The 17,824-nt window shown below is 58.8% G+C and overlaps 5 protein-coding genes across 5 annotated transcripts; 2 read left to right on the forward strand and 3 right to left on the reverse strand.

Moving 5' to 3' along the window:
• Window positions 1-1,860: 1,860 nt before the first annotated feature.
• On the reverse strand, window positions 1,861-5,760 carry PSEUBRA_003544 (CAP Gly-rich domain protein; the record flags this gene model as incomplete). Its single annotated transcript, XM_059465097.1, has 1 exon — window positions 1,861-5,760. The coding sequence occupies one exon, from the start codon at window positions 5,758-5,760 to the stop codon at window positions 1,861-1,863; it is 3,900 nt and encodes a 1,299-aa protein (XP_059320632.1).
• Window positions 5,761-6,578: 818 nt separating this feature from the next.
• PSEUBRA_003545 (Phosphatidylinositol 3-/4-kinase, catalytic domain protein) lies at window positions 6,579-9,323 on the forward strand (the record flags this gene model as incomplete). Its single annotated transcript, XM_016436597.1, has 1 exon — window positions 6,579-9,323. One exon carries the CDS (start codon window positions 6,579-6,581, stop codon window positions 9,321-9,323), a length of 2,745 nt encoding a protein of 914 aa, XP_016292077.1.
• Window positions 9,324-9,442: 119 nt separating this feature from the next.
• Window positions 9,443-12,388, reverse strand: PSEUBRA_003546 (Protein kinase domain protein; the record flags this gene model as incomplete). The annotated part of the gene is made up of 1 exon (XM_016436645.2): window positions 9,443-12,388. The coding sequence occupies one exon, from the start codon at window positions 12,386-12,388 to the stop codon at window positions 9,443-9,445; it is 2,946 nt and encodes a 981-aa protein (XP_016292078.2).
• Window positions 12,389-13,629: 1,241 nt separating this feature from the next.
• PSEUBRA_003547 (Peroxisome membrane protein, Pex16) lies at window positions 13,630-15,216 on the forward strand (the record flags this gene model as incomplete). The annotated part of the gene is made up of 1 exon (XM_016436599.1): window positions 13,630-15,216. The coding sequence occupies one exon, from the start codon at window positions 13,630-13,632 to the stop codon at window positions 15,214-15,216; it is 1,587 nt and encodes a 528-aa protein (XP_016292079.1).
• A 139-nt stretch (window positions 15,217-15,355) lies between these two features.
• Window positions 15,356-17,086, reverse strand: PSEUBRA_003548 (Protein kinase domain protein; the record flags this gene model as incomplete). The annotated part of the gene is made up of 1 exon (XM_016436639.1): window positions 15,356-17,086. One exon carries the CDS (start codon window positions 17,084-17,086, stop codon window positions 15,356-15,358), a length of 1,731 nt encoding a protein of 576 aa, XP_016292080.1.
• Window positions 17,087-17,824: the final 738 nt, after the last annotated feature.

The raw sequence follows: 17,824 nt of genomic DNA on the forward strand, positions 1-17,824 counted from the left end.
CTGGTAGAGTGGACGAAAGACGGGCGAGCGGTAGACGATAAGGACAGAAGTGGTGAATGCGAGTATGCTGTATAGGCGACGAGAGATGATGATGGAGATGAGAGATGACAAGGACGGATCGAGAGAGAGAAGACAAGAGGAGAGAGGATAGAGATGGAGGCTCAGTCGATTGAATCTGCACGAGGAGGCGTGGACAGGCACAGGCGAATGTCGCGACGAGCAGCAGCCGCAGCGGAATTTGGCCTCGGCGAGCCAACACCAACAGTCACCAGTCCCTCTCCGCCCTGCAACGGCACTTCTCTGCTGAGTGGAGTTGTCAGAAAATGAAAAATTCAGAAAGAAAACGCGCCTTTTTTGGTGAAAAGGGGGAAGGAAATCCAAAACTGAGCCAAATTGCAATTGACTGGCAGGCAAGCAGAGCGAGCGAGCGAGCCAAAAAGGAAAAAGAGAAACAACTCAAACGCGAGCAACGTGGCAGGCAGGCACGACGCGACTCACCACGAATGCACAAAATCGGTTTTCTTTTTTGCCTTTTTCAGTGAGCTCGGTGGGGACAACGGACAGCGGCGACAGCTCTCAAACATGATAGCGAACGTGTTCAATGACTTTTGTTGTTGCCCTCGCCGTTACCACGGAGATAGCACGGTGGCGACCGCCCAGTATTGATAGCTTTGGACCCTTTTTCACATCACAACAGGCAGCGATCTCGTGGCCGTCGACATGGCTCGCCGAGCAAGCTCCTGACGCCTCGTCGAGAGGGTGTGTCTGTCTCTTGCTTCGTCTAGGCCAGCGACTTGGCCTACCGACGGAAGGCAGTAGTCCTGAACGCTGCTCTTCTCCATCCTTTGAAATCTCTCGCCACCTAAGTGCAGCGATGTTTGCATTACTTCGCTGGAAGGAGTGAAGGCTTAACTCGGAAGGAGGCGGCGATATGTCAAGGTTGCTTTGACAGCGGCTCCGGCCCTGCTCAACAATAGACCCTTGAACCCTGTTTCACATGGCCGTCGTACGTGTCGGCCCTCTTCGACACTGTGCCGCATCGACTGCCGGTGTAGAAGATAGCGTTGCCCTTCCGATCCGGTCAGGCCCGTTCTACGCCTGCCTAATGTCAACTTCACCGGTACCCGCTTGGTCACGGTATGGCGACCTGCGTCATTGCGTGAACTGATGCTTGCCTCCCCACCAAGGATTCGTCGAGAACGCACCCAGCCCTTTGTGAGGGCGTCCCTTCGCCTGCCATCTGCTACAGCGAGCCGCACGAGCAGCTCAAAGAGGCATGCGCCAGCCTCCAAGGCAAGGCACATCAAGCCCAAGCAAGCATGCACACCAAAGCGCCAAAAATCATATGTCAAAAATCCTCTTTTATTTTTTGCCTTTTCTCTCACGCGCGCGACCCTCGAAGCTGAGGACACGAAATTGGGTTCGCGTTTCACCGCGTCGAGTCACGTGCCTGCTCGACCTCACACTCTGACCCGCTGTTTCTCAAGCCTGGCCTCAGATTCTCCCTTCAGCTATTGCTTGATGACTACTGGCTCCGCTGACTGATCTTGGCGTGCCGTGTGCTTGACTTTCATCTCAACAGAGCGAGCTCGTTCCGAGTCATTGAGAGTGAGCGTAACAGTCTCGGTCGTTCTACCAGGCGGGATGCTGAGATCCAATTGTCAACGGAAAAGCGGCGTTGGAAAAGGAGCGTCGAAATCAAGGCGCAATAAATCAGGGATGGTCTTGTCAACACCATCGAGCCCTACCTTCTCAGCCTCGACCACACTGATCAAACGAGCCGGCCGCCCTGTGGATCTTTGTGACAGTCCTGGATGTCTAATGACCGATTGCAGCGGACAGATGATAGAAAAAGCATCTCTAGAAGATCTCAGCAGCGTACGGACAGTCTTCAAAGCGGTGTCCCACCTCGCCGCAGTCATCGCAAGGCTCCTGCTCTCCCTGCGCTACCGGTGCACTGCCAGCGCTCGCCTTGGACGATGCGATCGAGCTCGTACGTTCCATCAGCTTTTCGCACTTGTCTAGCGTGTGGCCGCGCTGCGAACACAGTCCGCAGAAATCCAGCTCCTCGTCCTCCTCTTCCGCGGTCTGCCTCGCCAACAATCCGCTCGTGGCAGCGCTGACAATACCTTTGCTCGGCCCCGTCACCGCACTCAGCGCCGCCGACGACTTGCTCTCCGTCCCAAGCGTCGCCTCAGGCCTGGCCTTGTTGCTACTGCGAATCGGACTGCGCTCGTCCAGCTTCTTCGAGAGGCGTTCCACCTGAGCCACTAGCCCCTCCTCTCGGAAGACACGCGCTTCCACCAGCGCTTCCAGCTGCGAGACCTCCTTCTGCAACGAGTCGGCCGTATCGCGTCTCTCCATCTTGGTCGCCTCGAGCGTCGACTTGAGATGCGCCAGCGTACTCTCGCTGCTCTGCAGACGTGCCTCACTGTCAGCGAGCTTCTCGGCCAGATCCGAAGTGTCGGCAGCACCCTCGACACCTTCGTGTGCCTCGAGCCGGCTTCGAAGCGATTCGACGGTCAGCTCTAGGGCGCGACACTTGGTCTCGGCTTCTTGTGCGCGAGCTTTGAGTTGAGACTCGAGCAGCTTGTGCTTGGTCTTCATCTCGTTGTTCTCTTCGCCCAGCTGACGCACCAGATAGCTGAGCCCAGACATCTGGTTGGCCGAGGAGACGTTCGAGACGTCGCTGGCAGCATAGGTGCCGTTTGACGAGATGCGTTGCGAGGACTTGAGGTTGCTGCCCGTACTGGCGTTCGAGGCAATGGACAGGCGGTGCCCGTCCGTCTGCCCAGGTGAGTTGTCCATGGGCGAGCGAAGAGAGGCTTCCAAGGCGGACAGCTCCTTGCTCGAATCGACACGAAGCCGCAGCGAGCGGAGCTCGACATCCTTGGCTTCGAGCCTGGCTTCCAGCTCCTGCTTCTCGCTGCGCCACTGTGCTTGAGCCGCCGTGGCGGAGCTGCCCTCGTGGCCACTCTTGAGCGCGTTGAAGTTCTCGGCGTCGGCACGCAGACCCTCGAGCTCGGCTCGTTCGCGTTCCAACGCCTGCTGGCTCTCTTGCAGAGCATGTCGAGTCTCCTGGAGAAGCACGAGCTGCTCCTTGCCGGCCCTTGTTGCGCGATCCAGCTCGGTCTTCATGCGCTTGAGCTCGTTCTTCAAGCTGGTTTCGACCTCGTGCGACTTGTCGCGCCTCTTCTGGGCATACTCCTTCTCCTTCTCGAGCGCCAACACGCCTTCTGCGATTTGGTCCTCGTATTTGCCGAGCTTGTCCTGCAGATGAGCGACCTGCTCGCGCAGAGCCTCGTTGTCGATTGCTGCAGCGGAGCCGGCCTCGGGGCCGCTGCCATTCTGCGATGAAGCACGCGCGGCCTGCAACTCCTCGACACGAGCTTCCGCCGCTCGGATGGCTTCTTGCGCCTTGTCTTGGAGCAACTGCATGTTGTCCAACACCTGGATCCTCTCGCCGTCAATCTCCTCGATCCTCTGTTCATAAAGACTGATGGTCTCGCGGCCTGCATCTTTGAGCTCGTCGATTTGACGAACCAGGCCATCTCGAGCTGTTTGTGCCTCGTCCTCGATGCGCTTGACGGACGCCTTGAGGCTGTCGATCTCGGCGTCTTTGAGCTTGAGCTGCGTTTCGAGCGCCTCTTTTGTCTCGCCTTGCTGCTCCAATGCTGACTGCTGTTCGATGCGACTCTTCATCTCGGCGACGAGCTGCTCGCTGGCTTCGAGCTTTAGCTGAAGCCCCTTCTGACGGCTCTCTGCCTCCTTTTGCTGTCGTTCGTAGTCGTCGCTGCTCTTGCTGAGCTGGAGCTTGAGATCCTTCTCGCGCTCTTCAATCTCTTTGCGTCGTCGGACCTCGTCGTCGCGCTCGACACGACGCTCCTCCTCCATCTCGGCTTGCCTGTCGCGTGCTTCGGCTCGCATCTTAGCCCGTTCGGCCTCGAGGACAGCTTCGTTGGAGCGCGCCTCTGACATGCGAGCCTTCCGTGCTTCTTGGGCACGACGTAGCTCTGCGTTCTGCTTCTCTAGCTCTTGCAGCTGCACTCGGAGCTGTTCGAACTCGGCCACCTGCTCTTCGTAGAGCGACAGAGGCACCACAGCCTCGGCGACAGAGTCTTGTGTCAGATCGCCCAGGCCGGCAGCACCATCGTAGGTACCTGCGCGACTCTCTGCTCGAGACTGCGAGCGAGAAGCCAGCTGAGCTGATTTGCGCGGCGTGAGGTCCATGAGATCGAAGAGCATGCGATTCTTCTCGAGATTGGAGTCAGTGGTGGAGGTGGCCTCTTGCTTGGCAACAGGCGAGCTTTCAATGTCGGAAGGATCGCGACCAAGTCGGCTGTTGGAGCGGAAGGAAAGCACACTGGATGCTCGCTCTGGGCGTGGCTCTTTGCTCGGGCTGGGAGGCGGTGGCATGCTCGCGTCCGATGTGGTTGGAAGTCCGCCTGGACGAGCAAACATGGATGTCCGACCCTTTGTTGCTCGAGGAGTAGGGATGCCGCCGAGACTCTGACGCTTCTTTGCGAGACCGGGTGTGCTCGGGAGCACGCTCGAGGCTGCACGTACACCAGCGAGCGAGGACCGAGGAGTCCGAGCTGCCAAGGAGGGCGTGGTAGGTGGCGCGGCACTGCGGATGGGACTGGTCTGCGCGGTCTTTTCCGAATCATCGCGAGCGGAGGGAGTAGGCGCCAAACTCTTGCGGGCGGTGAGACGGCTGGCTGGGCGCGAGGTGGAAAGCGAGGAAGCGGGTCTGCTGCCTGGAGTGACAGAAGGAGGACGTACACCGAGGCGAGAGGAAGCGCGTGACGGTGTCGCAGAGGGTGGACGCGCAATGGCGCTGACTCTTCTTCTTGACGGTGTCACTGCCCCTGAACGGTCTGGTAGATCCGAGGCACGAGAGGAGGGTCGATTGGACATGGACGAGGCGGGACGAGCGACAGCATCGGTGGGAGGTGCATCGTTGATGGCAATGACCTTGCTAGCCGGACAGAAGACGCCGTTGCCTGGCGCACAAGCAAAGTACTGCGTCCCTTGAACACTACCGTCGTTCTTTCCTTTGCCAACACTGTCACCGGTGAGCTCGAGACCGGCGTAGAAGCCAGGCTTGAAGTCCACGGTACCGAGATGACGAAGGACACCGACGAGCTCGGATCCTTCCATGTAGACCAGGTCGCCGATCTCGAGCTCTCTTCCGCGTCTGATGTGTTCCCTTGCGCGAGAAGCCGCGGTGGATGAGGAGTGAGACGGCGTCCTGCTCATAGCTGACGGAGTGGCGGTGCTGCGTGCATGGACGTCTGAGTATCTCTTTGGAGTGGCTGCTGTGCGAGATGTGCTGGCGACGGGTGCTTTGACTGGGCTCGCGGAGACAGGGGATGCGTTGGCAAGAGGTGTCGCTCTGGTCGGAGGCGTCTCGGATCGGAGGGACGAGTGTGACTTGCGTGATAATAGCGAGGTGCGGGGTAGCCGACCTGCTGTGAGCAGAGGTGACTGATCGTCGGCATCGCTGGGCTCGTTGCGAGCTGCAGGAGAAGCAGCTGACGCTGGCGAAGCAGTCGAGAGACGATACTTTGCTGGATCGTTCTTTGAGATGGCTTCGGCCAGCGTCTGCTTCTTGAAGCGTGTGTCGGGACTGTCCGCCTGTGGGCTGATGCGTGATGCTGTTGCGAGCGAAGTGCGTCGGGCAACGCCGCTGGAGGAGGGTGTCGGCAGTCCCGATCGCAGGTGCGAGCTGTTGGGCGTAGTCGGAATGCCCGACGACATGATTCACGAGGTTCAAGTCGAGAGCCGACGAGATAGCTCCAGTCTGAGAGGGTGTGATGATAACCTGCTGTGCCGAGAAGTGAGGGAGATGAAGAGACAATTGAGAGATGGTCAATTGCGCATCCTCCTGCTCCTCCTGCAGCTCAAAGTGTCACTTTTTCAAGAAGCTCGAGCATTTTTGGTGTTGATTCCCATCGTGTGGACGCGCGCGCTCTTTCTCAGCCTCCGACTGTTTTTTGGCCGCATGTTTGATGTCAGATTTCGAAATAGAGCTTGTTCCCTAGGTCAGCCACAAAGCAAAACGTGGCTCTCCGCCGGGACCAACAGCGTGCAGAGCTCCCTCAGCATATCCAGGCCTTGTCGCAATCGTCAGCCGTCAGAATGACTGTGCGTTGACTTCAAGCTTCGACTTGTGGATCTCGAAGCTGAACTCGCTAAGTTGCTTGTGCGCAGATACTCGCCCCTGTTGCTAGTGGGTCTTACCCTCAGCACACTGCAGCGCGAGAGGGTCTCACCGGCTCGCTTGCATGTGGAGAGAAGGCGCAGCAAAAAAGTGGGATCCGAGCGTCATCGATTTTTGTGGGCGTGCATTCACTCCCAGACCGAGCCTCGACTTTGGCGAAGCGAGAACCCTTTGATGACTTGGCTGATGATGGCTGAGTAGACTGCGGTCCAGTCCTCCTCCCTTGTATCTTCCGCTCCACCATCGCTACCCTTCGACGTCCAGCTATCAGCATGTCGAGTCAATACGTTCGCCCCCAACACGATCTTTGAAGGTCATCTCTTGCCCTCCTCGAGAGGTCGCGCAATAGACCGCCATGGTCACTTCCGACCACGACGAGAGAGCGCCTCTGCTGTCACAGCATGCCGAGCCCAGCAATGGTGGGGCCAACCGACGATCTGCATCGCGAGATGATGACGACGATCTCGACTTTGACGCAAGGTTCCGCAAATGGAAGGCTGCCGTCGCTCGCAAGTTCAGAGGCAAATCGCTGCGCGACACCAAGCCAGCTCTGCTTATCACTCAATTCGATGGGCTAGGCCGGGCTCGATCCATCCTTGACGCCAAGCGTACAGGATCTCAAAGCAGTACGCTTAAGGAAGCCACGACGATGACATCGCAGGAATTCCAGGATCAAGTAGAGCAGGTCAAGCGTGCTATCGAGCAAGGCATATATCCAAAGATGATCACCACCGGATCTAGCGGCTCCTATTTCGCCCGTGTCATCAAGGCGGAGACAGAATCAGAAGGCACTGCCAGCTCATCTGCTCCGTCAAAGCAGCCCTCTCTCGCCACAGTGGCTGTATTCAAGCCCAAAGACGAGGAGCCGTATGGCAACCTCAACCCCAAGCGACAGTTCTTGCGCAAGTACCTGTGGTGGGCTATGGGCAGACCCTGTCTCATTCCCAACTTTTCGTATCTCTCTGAAGTCGGCGCATCTTACCTCGACGCTCGGTTGGCATTACGGATGGTCCCTCGAACCGAGCTTGTAGAGCTGTCGTCTCCTACCTTCCACTACGCCTACCACGATCGCACCGCTTTCGACAAGGATGGCGTCCCACTTCCCAACAAGATCGGTAGCTACCAGACGTTCCTGAAGGGCTTTGTCAACGCCTCAGATTTTCTCAGAAGACATCCTTGGCCATCGCATACCCGCAGCAAAGCAATGCTCATGCGCGACATGGATGATGAAAGCCAGGCGCACAAGGTCAGTCGGAAGAAGGAGCGGGCTCGCCTGCGCAATTGCGGAGTGGCTGTCAAGCGTCTTTTACTCTGCCGGCCTTCTTGGGACGACCTGTACGCCGATGACGAGCCGGACCTGTGTCATCCTTCTCCTTCCGCCAATTCACCGGTACTCGGCCAAGCCTCCCCGACGGATCAGCCCGATGCCTTCTACTGGACACCCAAACGCATGGAGCAGTTCCGACTTCAGCTCGAGAAACTCGTCGTCCTCGACTTTCTCATGCGCAACACCGACCGCGGTCTCGACAACTTCATGATCAAGCACGACGTAGAGAACGACGAGATCAAGGTCGGCGCCATCGACAATTCGCTCTCCTTCCCCATCAAGCATCCGAACGAGATCCGACAGTACCCGTTCGGCTGGCTCTTCCTTCCCAGTGATCTCATCGGTCTTCCCTTCTCCGACGAGACGCGCAACCATCTCCTGCCGATTCTCAACGATCCTGTCTGGTGGCAGCACACCGTTCAGGGGTTGCGAGAGATCTTCGCACAAGACCCCTACTTTGACGAGTCAAAGTTCGAGCGGCAAATGAGCGTTATGCGTGGTCAAGGCTGGAATCTGGTGCAGTGCTTGCAGGACCCGGACGAGGGGCCGCTCGACTTGTGCGCCCGGGAAAAGAAGCTCATCCGCCAAGAAGTGCAGGAGTTGGCGGTGGACAAGCTGGACAAACTAGACGGTCTCAAGGTGGCCCTTGATGCGGAAGGCAATGTGCTGCCGGTGTCGAATGCGTCTCGAGCGTCGGCTGCTGAGACGCTCGCGGTACCGAAACCGCCCATCTCCCGCGCCATATCCTCTGGGCTGATCGTGACGGATAGGAGGCCGATTGGGACACGAGCTTCCGAGTCGTACAGGAGGGCGCTGCTGCAAGCGGCTGGAGCAGGTGGCGAAGTTGACGTGGACGAGGAGTTTGAGAACGAGCTGTCCGCTGACAGTCTACCGGCGGCAGCAGCTCCTGTCTCTTCTTCGCTCCCGCATACCTCGACACTGGAGGGCCGTATGCAAGCGGAAAGCGCGACGCAAGACGCACAACAGCCGCAGTCGAGTACCACCAAATCCGCCAGACCCTCCCGACATCAGCGCTTCCTGTCGGCTCAGGACGCCGGCACCTTCCCTCGTCGGCAACGCGACCTGTCTGCCAGCACTTCCACCCGCGGCAACCGGGATAGCATCATCGGTCGGACCGGCATTGAGGTGCTCGAGGGCCTCGATCGCGAGCGCAAGCAACAAAACAAGCTCCACTTCTTCCGTCGCAAGCGCTCGAGTACCATCTCTAACGGCAATATACCCAACCACGCTGCCGTCGTTCCAAGCATCGGGGGAGGGCAACCAGGCTCCAAGGACGCCGTGACGGACAACGACAGGTCGTACGACCTGTCCAGCTCGATTGTGTCGGATCCGGGGGCGAGAGTGGACGGTGGACGCTGGCAGCGATCCAAATCGACTTCAAGACCGGCTCCAGAGGGGATGTACGGCTCGCTGTACGACTTGTCAAGTCAGGAAGTGCTCTCAGAAGAAGAGGAGGAGGAAGACCAGCCGCGGCAGAGCAGAGATGCGACCCCTTCCCTCACTCGAGCCTCCCGCCAGCCAGTGCCGAACATTCAAACCGTCCTCCAGGCGCACGACGCCAAGACGGCGCCAGACAACGAAGAAGAATCCAGCCCCAACGCTTTCACCCCTCACATCCCGCATTCGAACGCAATCGGTCCCTCCGTAGACGAGAACAACACCGGCCATCGCGATCCCTCCAATCGAACCGTCAAGGTCATCATCGAAAAAATCTCGTCCGATACCAAACAGGCGTGGCTCAAATGGATCTGACCTTCCTCTCCTCACCACTCACACAGCAGTCACGCAATAGCAACAATTCATGGGGTCCACCGTTTCGCGAGATTGCATGAGGCTGTTCCTGAGATTGCCTGATGGGGGGGTATATGCGCCTAAATCTGGGTCGCATGTGCGCGTAGTCGCTCTCGCACCTGGACGGCGGTGGGTCTGGCCGCTGGGTCCGCCTGAAGCATGAGGCGGAGCAGCTCACGCGTCCAGTCGGGCAACCGGCCGCCACCGGGGAGAACGATGGCGGGATGGCCGTCATCGTATGCCCGTGCGTCGTCCACCTCGTGGAACTGCGCCTCGTACGGGTGTGAGGGTTGCGGCGAGGTGGGCGACGGAGTGGCTGGCGAGACGGGCGCAAACATGGAGCGCAGTCGGCTGGGGTTGGACGCCGTGCTGTGCTCGACGATGGGCGCTGCGGGGGCGAGGAGCGTCGCTGTGGATGTGGGGGCGGATTTGAGCTCGTCCCCGTACGACGAGCGGCGACGCAGCCAGTCCGGACGAGAGGTGGATTCGAGCGCAGCAAACCTGGTGATCGCCGACGGGGGCGTGGGGACGGCGGTGGATGGACTGCTGGTTTCGCCCGCAGCTTGCGACCGCTGCATCCCCACCATGCCCGCTGCCATCGCTTTCTTCCCTCCAGTAGAAGCACACCTTCGCACATCCGACCCGCCCGCATCCCGCAACAGCGACGACCGCCGCGGCAGATTCGGGTCCTCCAACAACCCCCGCGGCTCATCGCTCGGCTCCAACAGTCGTGCTACCGCTAGACTCGTCGCGTTCCGCCCGGAGATGGTGGTGATGCTCGTGATGCTCGAGGCGACGCTGTCGATGCTGTCGCTGCTCGTTTGACGGCGCATGTGCGTTGGCGATGTGGGTTGATGCAGCAACCGATTGAGCGACGAGACGAGCTGCGCCGATGACGCTGCTTCGTTCGAAGTCGAGTGTCGACCGCGCAGACTGCTCCTCCGACTCGCAGGGGCACTGTTGGGATTGCTCCCCGCTTCCACCGCCAGTCGGGACGCTCGGTCGTTCTCCTCGCTCTCGAAGAAGAGCCGTTTGCGGTGGAGCATCTCAACAACGCTGCGCGCCTTGCTGAACGGCTCGTAGCCCGTAGCGAGCGAGTAGAGCACCGCACCGAGGGAGAAGATGTCGATGGGGTAGGAAAATGTCGTCGCAGTCGGGCCGCCAGTGGCACGGCTTAGCTCGGGCGCGCAGTACGCCGGTGTGCCCAGACCAAGGCCGTCGCGCGGAGGATCGCTGGGGTTGGGGAAGACGGCCGAGTTGAAATCGCACAGCTTGATGTTGAGGTCCTCGGTGAGGAGCATGTTCTCCTTCTTGATGTCGGCGTGTACGCAACCCTTTTCGTGGAGGAAGACGAGCGCGTCAGCCATCTGCAGAGCCCAGTCGAACCATTGGTGCAGGTCGATGTGTTCGCGGTGCTTTCGCGCGAACAAAGCGAGGTTGTTTGGCAGCAGCTCGAGGAGGATGAGGAGCCGAGGCGGGTCCATTGTGCTAGTCGAGGGCTTTCGACCAGGAGCCGCGATTGCAGTATCGTCGCTTGACCGCACGGTCGTGAGTGCGTCGCCATCTGGGCCTTGCACCAGGAAAGTCGGAGTCGGCAGTTTGGTCGAGCGTGGTATTTCCACCGTGCTGACTCTGGTGCGTGGTGCTTGACCGGACGATGCGATATGATCTACTTCATTGAGAAGGCCGCGGGCGAGCGCGGCTTCATTGCGCTTGTCTTCGGCAAGAGCTAGCTTCCGAGTTCGCGCTTCGTGCATCAGTTCGTCCCTGCCTGTCATGTGGCTGGTCGATCTCAAATGACTTGCAAAGCCATTTGGACTGGATGCACCCGAAGCGATCCTTGGCAAACCGAGACCAAGTACCGGTCCCGTAGACCCTGCCTCTATGGTTGCCTGTTGTAGATCCGGCAGGGTTTGAGACGTTGGCTGTGGGGACGGCAAGAGATCGACTTCGTCGCGGATGTCGACGAGCTGAATGATGTTGGGATGCTTGCCGAGACGACGCAGCGCAAAGGCTTCCTCGAGACCGAGCAGCTGGCTCTGACGGTCAGCATGCAGCCGCTTGATGGCGCAAAGCTGCCACTCTGCCGATGACGCTGAGTCCGCGGAGACATCCTTGCGGGAACGATAGCTGCCCAGATAGACGGAGCAGTGCCGCCCTTCGCCGAGGAGGAATTCGTTGGTGGGGCAAAGACGGAAGTCGACGTGCTTCGTTGCACGTATCCTTGCTTCCTCCTGCAAACACTCCTCTGAGCTGGCTCGACCGAGTGACGAATTGCGCGTGTGACCCTTCTTACGACCTGCGGTCTGTTGTGTCTGCTGCAATGCTGATGTCGACGCGAGTATCGGTGCAGTACTGGCTGAAGGGTCGGCGACAGTCGTGGTTGGTGGTCTGTCAACCTTTGAGCGAGTCGACGAGAAGCGAGGCGGCGGAGGCGATGGCGGAACGGGCGAGGCGGTACCCGAAGACGAGAAGAAGAGCGAGTTGCGGGATGGCGGTGGAGGCGAGATGGGTGTGGTCTCTGGCGGTGGCTGATTGAAACGAGAAGGAGGTGTCACCCAGGTGATGGGTGAGTTGAAGATGTCATTCTTGCTGCTTCTTCTCGGAGACGTCTTGATCTGGTCTTCGGTCAACAGAACAGGAGGAAGTGTTGCATTCGCGACCAAAATTGCTGCACGTTGGCTGCTGCATGTTGGCTGCGGATTGGTAGTCGTCGCGCCAAGCTGGAAACCAGAAGCGCCCGAGTCAGGAGGAGTCAAGGGGAGGTCTTGAAAGTCGAAAGCGTGATCCTCTGAGTCGACACCATTGGAGCTATCGTAGGAGCTACCGAGCACGGAAGGAAGAGGCGCATGAGGTTTGATTGGCGAGCCCTTCTTGTTGGAGCTGGACCAGAAGGTGTCGAGTGGCCACGGACCTTTGGTCTTTGTGGACGGTGACTTTGCGCGCTTGATTGCCACCATGGGTGAGGTGCTCGGGCCCGCTTCGTTGGACGAAGCCTGTGAGCTGCGAAATGGGCTCGACACCATGGCGTTGAAGTGAGCCTAGAGAGCGCCTACTGGGCGAGTGATTTGGGTGATGTCAGTGCGGACTGCATGCATGAGGATGTGCTGTTGGTGCGGATCGAGATTGAGGCAGAGGATGAAGAGCGAATGGCTGTACCGCCGACAAAGGCAGCAAGCAGCAACACGACTGCGGATGGCACAATGATGTGGATGGTCGAGGGAGACAGTGATGGACAGAGATAAAGAGAGAGGGGAGGACACTTTTGAGCAAAGGCTGACGAGGACGACAGACTGAGACATTGGCCAATCTTGTTTGGGTGTCAGAGTGAGGTAGCTCCGACGTCGGCTGACAATACCGTCGCCGTGGGACAAGCTGACACACTCCCGATTCGGCATGAATCCGTCTTGTTTCTCTGGCATGTCACACGATGCCATTACAGTACGACATCCTCCTCTATCTTCACATCTTCACATTCGCTGTCGTCGTTCAATTCACAAAGACGATTGATAGACTGCAATATGACGATACCAAACTGCTGGATGGATTTGTGATATCAGACGGGTCATCTGAGATGCGAGCCAAATTTGTTTCAGCCCAAATCCTACTTAAGCTCAAGCGGGCTCATCCCGCTCATTGCGGGGGCTTGCAGCCTGCACAGAACGTGCGTGCATTTCGGGTAAAGAAAGCGGCGGACGGGCGAGCGAGCGGGCGAGCGGTCTTGTTTGCGAGGATGACTGCAGAGAAATTGAGTGAAAAAGCAAGGTTCTGCCGGCTGCTTCTTTCCCTTTTGAACCTCTCGTCTGGCTGAGTTGAGTGAGGCGACACAGATTCTGGAATGCATGCTGCTGCTCATCACTGCCGGACTTACTCTCACTGTCAGCATCGCAGTCGATCATACACGACCGACCGCTCAGAGGGTCGCTTTGCGAGGGTCAGCAAGGTCAGCTATGATCATGGCTGAGTTCCTGCATCAATTCCTGCATGATCAAAGCCCGAGCCCGGGCCGAGGCCAGCTCATCACCCGATTCTCTTACCCCGATTGTGCTCCTTTGCGCCTGCGCTTTCAACCCTTTCCCCCTTGAGCTTCAAGCCATGCGCGCACGACGATGTTCTCGACCGGCAACGAAGCTCGCGCCTTGAACCGGACCCTCTTTTGCGCAGCTTGCTTGCACCACACAGACCCTCTTCCATCTGCCACGCACCTCCATTCCATCTGTCTCTCATCACTGGCGGCACTCGATCAAAGGGAGCAGCCTCGGTCATCATGGCGCTCTTCAAACAGTACGACGACTTCCTCCTCAACAACGCCTCGCAAATCACCGCCGTTGAGAGCTCGCTTCGATCCATCACTTACTTTCTACCAGGTCGATTCAAGGATGCCGAACTTGCAGGTGAAGCCATTTATGCATCGCTCAACCTGCTCGGTCTCTACCACGACTCGATCCTAGCTCGAGCGCTCGAGAAGCAGAATCCGCTCGCCATTACCAGCAGCAACGCTTCGGAAAAGCAGGGCTTTCAATCCAGCCTCGCGCCGCTGGAACCATCACAGCGCGGAAGCGCCCTCACCGGCCTCACGCCTTCCGAACATGCCAGATATACTCAGCACTTTTCGCGCAACTCCAAGAGCTACAACCGTGTAGCCAGGACGCTGGTCGTGGTGGGATACTTGGAGCTGGTTGCAGAGATGGTGGCCAGGAGGAAGCTCGGACGGAGGAAGGCGTGGGATGTCGTGGCTGCTATCGAAGGCTTGAAGGTGGTACTGCGTCTCAGTCTGGTACAGATAACAGGGTCGAGGATGGCGATCAACCCTCCCATTCCGGAACGCGAAGTCGACCCAGCCGCATTGGAGCAGGAACGAGTCAAGACCATGGGCAAGCTCGCCGATCGCCTCGACACCGCCGCAGCATCCTCGAGCTCAAGCCTCTCGCTATCGAGCGCAGAACAACCACCCAAGGGCTACTGGAAGGGATCGCGCACTGGGCTATTGCGGCCGACACTCGCTTCCCTTCGACCGGGATACGACCAACTCGAAGATGAGCCGCTGCCATCCACCGCAGAACTCGATCGTCGACCACCTCACTTGCGCGCTTTGCGCATCAACGCAGCTCAATCCGGTTCCGACACCGATGACACGCTCGTCGACTCGACCCGACTCAACGCATCCAGTACGCTCACACGGACACCCAATGGACAAGATGCCGTGTCCCCAGTCGCACGCAAGGATCCACCCTCGCCGCCAATTCACATGAAGCCGTGGTCGGAATCGCAGATCAACGACTACCTCCTCTCGCGCGTCCTCACGGTGAACGACGTGCGTAAGCCTGAAGACCTCGTGCGCCCACTCCGCAATCGCACCGGTCACCTCGCCGAAGTGCTCTGGATCCTGCGTCCCTTCCTCTACGTCCTCGCCCTGCGCCGATATGGTCGACGCGCCACACTTCCCTTCGCACTCTCGTTCGCCCTCGAGTACCTTGCCAAGGAGCTCCGCGGGCGCTCCTTCGCGCCCGCCACTCCTGGCCCCAAAAACCTGTTCGCCACCAACCCCCTAATGGCGGCTCTGATGGGTCAGAACCCGCTCACCTCGATCCTCGCCTCGGTCTTCATGGGCGCCAACCCAGCCGACAAGGCCAAACGCCCCATCTCGTCCGTCGAAGACTCGGAATGGGCCAAACGAGGCAACGCCTTCTGGTGGTATCTGCTTCGAGGTCCGCTCTGGTACTCCTTCACCCGTCCTAGACTCACAAATCTGGTCAACAGAACCCAGGGCAAGTTCTTGATCGGTATGGTCGGCGGCGTACTCAGCGACTACCTCCCCCTCATCGACGAGTACTACTACTACTCGGCAACCTAGTCGGAATGGAGAGATGGGATGCTACGATTGATCGTGTATGCGTAGAATGCTGAATGGATGTATAACAAAATGCATATGATAAAAATGAGTGAATTCCGGCGCTTCCTTGTGTGAGTTCCGTCTAAAAAGCGATTCCATTTCATGCGACGGTGGACGATGATCCGGGTGCAACGGGTGCGTTGGCCGCCTCTTTCCTTTTGGTCCTTGCATCGATCGCCCTTGCGACCCAACCGACCATGTCCACCCCTTCCTCGCCCTTGGCCTCGTCCTGCGCCAAAAAGTCGTGCTTGAGCAGCTGCGCATACGTCGGTCGACGCGAAGGGATCTTCTCCAAACACTTGTCGACAAAGTCCCTCGCCGTCTCGCTGTACAGCTCCGGGGGCAGCTCGGGAGGGTCCCCATGCACGATCGCCTGCAACTGCGCAAACACGTTCGAGTACGTCTCGGGTGGGTAAGGGTACGTGCCCAGCGTCGTCTCGACCATCGACAAGCCCAGGGACCATACATCCGACGCCACCGTGTACGTGCCCAGCATGTTCTGCGACTCACCCTTGATGCGTTCCGGCGCCATGTACGATTGACACCCGATGTTGGTCTTGGCGAGCGACTTTTCCAGTTGGCCGGAGACGCCAAAATCGCACAGCTTGACTTGACCCTTGCGGTTGATCAGCACGTTGGTCGGCTTAACGTCGCGATGCATGATCTGAAGTTGATCTTTGAGGAAGCTGAGCCCTCGAACCATGCTCCCCGTGATCCGTGCCAGCACATCCTCGGGTACACTCCCCCGCTCGCCATACAGCTTGTCCAAACTCCCCGCATTCATATACTCCATGCAGTAGTACACGCACGACTCGATGAAGAACGCTCCGTAGAACTCGACGATCTGCGGCGCAGTAGCCCGATGCAAGATGTCGAGCTCCATGATGATCGCATTGAGTTTCGATTCGTCGAGCTCGAGCCGGATCTCCTTCATGGCCATCTCGACGTGCGTTTGCGTGTGTCGGACTTTGCGGACGGTGCCGTAGTTGCCCTTGCCCAGCTCGTCCTCGAGCTCGAGCTCGGCCATGTTGATCTTGAAGGAGGTGCCGTTGCCAAATTCGACGCCCGAGGCGTGGAGGACGGCTTTGCCGCTGAAGTTGAGGCGACCGGAGGGATCAACGATCTTGGAAAAGTTGCTGAAGGGGGTCGACATGGCATCGCCGTTTTCCTGTGCGCCATCGGCAGTTTTGGCAGAGGAGGCACCGTCGGGAAGACGACCTGGGGGAGGAGCACGGCGTCCGGTGCCAGCACCCATGCCGCTTGGTGGAGCACCCGCTGCCGAGCCATCTGCTCCGAGACCCATATCGCTCAGCTTGAGACCTGGTCGATTGCGTCTCGCCCCGGGCCCTGCACCTGCGGCTGGAGATGCTGACGGTGGCCCTCCTCCCCCGATGGCGCCTGGCACACCTCTGCGAGCTGCGAGACCGCCCATGCCCGGCGTTCCCGCTAATGAGCCGGGTCGATTGCTCGCCGAGACAAAGAGAGAGGCACTGGCACTGCTGTCGATGCGCTGATCGTGGCCCATGACAGTTTGACCAGGTCCTCGGTTGGCGTTGGCAGCGAGCTTGGCTTGCAAGCTAGGCGGGAGACGAGCGCCTGCCATCTGACGAGCGCGTTCGGCCGCACCGACGGCTGTGTTGGCCGGCCTCGCTGCCGAGGGTCCGCCCGTCCCTGGAGAAGGACGGAGCGATGGCGAGGGACCGGACGACGGTGAAGCTCTTGAAGGAGGACCACCGGTAGCGCTCTGGCCTGATGGTTGATTTGGCGCATCCTTGAGGCTCATCTGAGCCGTAAGACGCTCCATCTCTCCTGACGAGATCGAGTCGGTCATGCTGTTTGCGGGCGGGGTCGTCTGTCGGAGTCTGAGAGGCAATGCTTTGCAAGGACGGAGACAAGAAGATGCTGAAGCTATTCCTAGACGGCGCGGCAGAGACTGTCGACGGTTGATGTATCCTTAGGAGCGATTCCGATGCAGATTAAGTCAAGTGAAGAATGTCGTCGGGCTGCTGATGATATCAATTGTGTTCCGAGAGGAGTGTGCGAGCTTTGGATCAGTCAGCTTGTCGAATGCTTTGGACGTCGGTGCTGCCGAGTGTCGATAGGACGCGATGCGATGGCTGCGTATAGAGCTTCGGCTGTGTCCGATGAACCAAGCGAGGTTGAGTCCACGCAGTCTCGACTGAGAGCGAGTCGGAGGATCCGGAGCAAAAGAGAGTGAGTAAAGTAGTAGGATCGGACAGAGCCGCACTGCGTGTCTCCGCCGTGTTCCTCTGCTGTTGTTAGTGGTGATGGCAAGGACAGTAGGAGCCAGATGCAATGTGTGATGGGGGACGAGCAATCGATGCAGTCGACATCGGAAATTGGGCGAGTCCAGTCCAGCCAGAAGTGACAGGCTCAGCCAGGCAGCCCAAAGCCCGGCAAATTGCCAGACTCCAAAAGTGCTTGCAAAAACGGTGTCGATTCGGTCAACCTGGCATTTCACTTCGGCTGCTGCTGCCGCCTTTTTCGATTCTCGCGTCACACACGCCGACCGCACACACACACACACACACACACACACACACACACA

This window comes from Kalmanozyma brasiliensis (assembly GCF_000497045.1).
Source record: "Kalmanozyma brasiliensis GHG001 unplaced genomic scaffold PSEUBRA_SCAF22, whole genome shotgun sequence".
In the NCBI taxonomy this organism is placed as follows: Eukaryota; Fungi; Basidiomycota; class Ustilaginomycetes; order Ustilaginales; genus Kalmanozyma; species Kalmanozyma brasiliensis.